The sequence below is a fragment of the Trichomycterus rosablanca genome, chromosome 2 (assembly GCF_030014385.1).
Source record: "Trichomycterus rosablanca isolate fTriRos1 chromosome 2, fTriRos1.hap1, whole genome shotgun sequence".
Classification (NCBI taxonomy): Eukaryota; Metazoa; Chordata; class Actinopteri; order Siluriformes; family Trichomycteridae; genus Trichomycterus; species Trichomycterus rosablanca.
The window spans coordinates 54327320-54332832 of NC_085989.1; the positions used below are offsets into that span (position 1 = coordinate 54327320).

General features: G+C 37.1%; 1 protein-coding gene across 1 annotated transcript; it reads left to right on the forward strand.

Moving 5' to 3' along the window:
* Positions 1-382: 382 nt before the first annotated feature.
* On the forward strand, positions 383-4864 carry LOC134302249 (interferon-induced very large GTPase 1-like). The gene is made up of 2 exons (XM_062987287.1): positions 383-1694; positions 1785-4864. Exons 1-2 carry the CDS (start codon positions 383-385, stop codon positions 4862-4864), a joined length of 4392 nt encoding a protein of 1463 aa, XP_062843357.1.
* The last annotated feature ends 649 nt before the right edge of the window (positions 4865-5513 follow it).

Below are 5513 nucleotides of genomic sequence, written 5' to 3' on the forward strand. Positions count from 1 at the left end.
TTTTCAAACTAAAATGAGAGCAGATTCATAAAGTGGATTCAAACTGGAACAGATTGTGTCATCTTATAAATGACGGGAAGTAAAATGTTACATTTAAGCACAAAAACAAGAACATTTACCAAAATCATTGAAATGATTCAACAAAATGTTTAAATGTATTTTACAGGAAGAAAAGATGAAGCTTGGAGTAGAAGAATCTGAATCAAAATGTCAAGTGAAGATAAAAACAAAACAAATCTTTACTAGACTTCATCTTTTGGAAAAGCAGAAAGTAAAAATGAAAACTTCAGATGTTCTTCAACTAACTTCTCTTTCATTACATTGTCAAGAACCTTGTGAAGAAAAAGATCTGGTTCAAACCTTCCTACAAAGGTTGTTAATAATGGATTACAGAGCAAGATACATCACCACCAAAGAAGGAGCTACTGATTTAGACCCTCCTTCTACAGATACAGATGAAGAAGTTGATGCATTTTCTGAGCTTGTTTGCCAAAAAGCTTCATCTTTTGATGGTGAGAGTGTATACAATCCTATCCATCCCATGGATCTTCAGATGGCAGTGTTCCACTGCTCAGACAGTTTCCTGAAGCAACTAATAGTGACTAAACTCTCTCAGTGTCAGTACGCTCTGCCTCTACTGATGAGAAATCTATTTACTGGAAAGATTGAGTTTCCTCTGTGGACATTTCGCCAAATTATTAAAAGTTGCAAAACCACTGACACTTCTGGTACCAAGATCAGTAAAACCCAGCATGTTTATGAAGCAGAAACTCCAATGGTGGTGTTCTTCAGGTTAGGGGACATGTCCTTTTCCAAGTCTCAGCTGATAAACAGCTTGATCAATGAGAAGCATCAGACATTCTTCCACAGACACTGTCCAGGCAGCATTAAAAACCGTCTACTGATGGATGGAGTTGTGGAGATTGCTTGGTACTGTCCATCTGGAAAGGAAACTGATCATTTTACTGACTGTGTTGCTTTCTGTAATCTACATGGTGATGCAGAAACCAGTAAAGAACAACTGGATATTCTGACTGAAATGTCGTCTGTAAATGTTGTTCTTTTATCTGATCCTAACAATGAAAGAAATAAGGAGATGATACATAAGTTTCTAAAAGACCCCAAACCACTCATCTGTCTCCTTTCTGAGGATAGATCAGGTGTCAGTAGGATTAAGAATGGAAAATACAGAAATGGTCTAAAGGACAGAAATCTGTCAGACATATCTAAAAACCTCAAAACAACCATCACAGAGTGTCTGTCCAAGTCATCTTCAGTTTTTAAACTTGAGGATTTATACAAAAACAATGAGATCAGCACAGATGAAGATGATCCTGAATGCAGGAAAGGAAAAGAAGCAGCACTAGAGATAATAAAACTACTGGAGGGGAAGGAAATATCCACATTAAAGGAAACACACCTGCCCTGTCAAGGGAAGCTCTGGCATGAGTGGTGTCAGATAAACAAAGACTCACATCGACTTCAAGGAAACAATTTAGAAATGCAAAAGAGTGAAAAACAAACACAAATGAAACAAATCCGTGAACAGCAACAAAAAAATGGACAATCAGGATTTTTAAAAGAATTTATTTCCTCACTGAATTCTCTATCAGGAAATGAAAAATTATTCTTTATTAAATGGCTCGAGCTTCTACTGGACAAACAAACCTCAGATGATCTTTCAAATCTTCATCACAAGTACAATGAAACATGGACAAGGGTTTTAGACCTTAAAAATAAACATGACACATCAGAAAGAGAAAAGTTGAAGGCTGAGCAAACAGAACTTGAAGAAATATCTGTAAAACTGAATGCAGCAACATTTGGTCTGGAACACATCTTCAGAGAGATGGGTCAGATATATGAGTCAGGGAAGAAAACATCTGGAGAAAGAAGTATGTCAAATCTCCCCAAACTTGCTGCAGAACTCATAAAATTTGGTCTTCCAATGGAGTTGATGGATGGTGATGCTGCTCATGTTTCTCTGATTTGCGTTTCAGCAGTTCTAGATGAACTCATAAAGAAACTGGGAGATCAGAGAGTCTTTGTGCTGTCAGTTCTAGGGATTCAGAGCACAGGAAAATCCACCATGCTGAATGCCATGTTTGGACTCCAGTTTGCTGTCAGTGCTGGAAGGTGCACCAGAGGAGCCTTCATGCAGCTGGTCAGAGTATCAGAGGAGATGAAGGAGCAGCTGAAGTTTGACTACATTCTTATTGTAGATACTGAAGGTCTAAGAGCACTTGAGCTTGCAGGAAAATTCACTTACCATCATGATAATGAACTTGCAACATTTGTTGTAGGTCTTGGAAATCTGACTTTGATCAACATATTTGGTGAGAACCCTGCTGAGATGCAGGAGATTCTTCAGATTGTTGTTCAGGCCTTCCTGAGAATGAAGAAGGTAAAACTAAATCCCAGATGTATGTTTGTCCATCAGAATGTTGGTGACATCACAGCTGGAGAGAAGAACATGGAGGGCAGGAGACGTCTACAGGAAAAACTGGATGAAATGACAAAATTAGCTGCTAAAGAAGAAGACAGTGAAGCCGAGTGCTTCAGTGATGTTATTGCTTTCAATGTACAAGATGATGTTCAGTATTTTGCACATCTCTGGGAGGGCAGCCCACCAATGGCTCCACCAAACCCCTCATACAGTGAAAATGTTCAGAAGCTAAAGAGAGCTATTTTCACAAATGCTACCAAGTCTCATAGTATGAAACTCTCAGAGTTTAAATCACATATCAGTGATCTGTGGAAGGCTCTACTGAACGAGAACTTTGTTTTCAGTTTTAGAAACACACTGGAGATTGCAGTCTACAGGAAACTAGAAACTGAGTTTGGAAAATGGACCTGGTCCCTCAGAAGTGCCATGTTAGAATATGAAGAAAAACTGCACAACACAATTAAAAACAAAAAACTACAAAAGATTGAGGACAAAGATCTTTATGATCACATGAAGAAGACCAAAGAAGAAGTGGAGAAATCAATGAAGTGTTACTTTGAAGAGGACAAGGACAAAGACATTTTAATTCAGTGGAAAGTGAGATGTGAACAGAGAATTAAACAACTTCTTGAAGATCTTGTCAAAAAAGCAAAAACAAACCTGAATGATTTTCTTCAACAGCAAAAAGCACGAGAAACGTTTGATCACAAAAAGACAGAGTATGATGAAAAGCTCTTCAATATGAGTAAAGCACTTGCTCTACAACTAAAAAGCACAGAAACTGATGAACGAGTCCTCAGACAGGAATTTGATAAAGTGTGGAACAAATGGGTCTCTGATCTAACACAAGACACACCTGTAGAGAAACCTTTTGATGTTTGGGAGGATGTGATACAGATTCTATCTGAAGGTAATGAACAAGCTGCTGTGTATGAGCGAATATCTCAGGAAGATTACACAAAGATACACAGACTGGGAGATTATTCACGTTACATTTTGAAGACAATGAAAATGATTCCTTTTGAAGTCCAGGAGTCAGTGAGGAACCTATTCAACAATGTCAACCAAGAATCTGAGAACTTGATCAAGAAGATCTGCAGCAAAATTACAGGACTGGGATACAAAAAAAGCTACATTCAGGAAATAACTGACCAGGTCAAACACAGAGTTGAGAAATATCACAGTGAGAACAAGACAATAAAGCTGAAGAAGGAATTCACTCTGGATCTCTGTCTTCATGTGTGTTATCATGCAAAACCCAAATTCACCAAGATCCACCAACAGTTTATAGATCAAAATGATGTAAGAAAGTATCTGGAAAAGCAGAAACCACAATATTACAGCATCTTCCAAAACTACTGCAGAGGAGCTACAACCACATCAGTATTTGGTGAACTTATCTACAACAATCTTGTACCAGCCATCCTGCAAGCAGCCTACAATAAAACTGCTATTGATCTATCAACACAGATGAGATCAGACATGCCAGAATTTAATGGTAACAGGTCACAGCTTGAGAAACACATCCTGAAATTTCTGGCAGAGCAGGAGAACTTTGAGAAGTACATGCAGTACATCCACCATCCCAAGAAACACTTTGAACAGTTTATTACAGAAAACGTTGATAAATACATCACTGAAAATAACAGAGAGGTTCTGAATCTTCTCAAAGGAAATCTGAAACACAAAGAGCAGAAAGTGATGAACACTCTGAACATCACAACTGAAGAAGTGAAGAAGAGCAGTGGTGATGCAAACATGTGGCTGAGAAGTTTGAAGAATTCACTAACAGATGAGCTGAGCTTAAAAGAAATAACCTGCACTGGTCTGGAGGAAATTACAGATTTAGATTTACTTCAGCAGGTTGTGTGTGAAGGTCTCACAAAGATGATGTCAGAACAACATAAAAGCTTCAACAGTGTAACAGACATAAACATGGAGAAGTTCAGGAAGAAACCAGATGAGATTCTGATTGAACATCTCTGTCAGTGCTGCTGGGTTCAGTGTCCATTCTGTAAAGCCATCTGCACCAACACAATAGAGGACCATGATGGAGATCACAGTGTCCCCTTCCACAGAGTAGATGGAATCATAGGATGGCACAAAAGATACACAACAAATCTCTGTGCTAATATTTGTACAACTTTAGTACAAAGTAATAAACGCTTCTACCCCCGTCATGATACAGATGTGTCAGTACCCTACAAAATCTACAGAACAGCAGGAGGAGAATATGCTAAGTGGAGCATCACTCCTGATAATTCACAGCTCACATACTGGAAGTGGTTTGTGGGCAGCTTCCAAACAGACCTGGAAAAGTACTATGGTAAATCATTCCAGGGACACAGAAAGATTCCCTCTGGATGGAGAAAATACACAAAAACACAAGCTATAGAGAGTTTGGATGAATATATCTGAAGAATTGCACACACACACACACACTATACACACGCAAACTCTACATACACAGACACACATGGTATATGTATACACACACACAACAGATATATAATGATTACTTATTAACATGATCAAATGAGTAATTATTTATATTCTCAATGCTGTAATGAGTCATTTTAAGTTTTCAGGGTTGTGAGATTAGTAGAATGAGCATAAATTTGATCTTTTCTTTTAAATGACTGTAATAATGATTGTGGTTTTAAATGTAAGTGAATGTTACAATATCTCAAAGCTCACCAGCAGTTTCATTTCAGTACAGGATTATGGTTTATAGATAATTCATTTCTGATGAACTGATTATTAACCAACAGTAAAACATTATTCAAATAACATGATTACTGTATGTATATTAATGTGTATTTTAAATCTGATGCAACAATTTGCAACAAGAATTTGTGCCTGAAGTGATCTGAGATTAACCAAAAGAAAGTGTAAATGTGTTACAAGTTAAATAAAAATAATGAAATAGTGTAAAATGAGTTATGTGCCGTGTTCTTTGTTGTAATATCAAAGTTTTTCTTTATAATCTAAAGTCATTTGATGTGACAAATATACCACTTTATAGTCATAGCATTTGTATATTTATTTAAATAATTTATAAATATAT

Bases quoted from the DNA above. Each gene is read 5' to 3' on its own strand.
- LOC134302249 (XM_062987287.1), top strand. From the start codon at position 383: ATGGATTACAGAGCAAGATACATCACCACCAAAGAAGGAGCTACTGAT. The intron at 1,695-1,784 runs ACAAGTACAATG...CTGAGCAAACAG, and splicing joins TGATCTTTCAAATCTTCATC to AACTTGAAGAAATATCTGTA.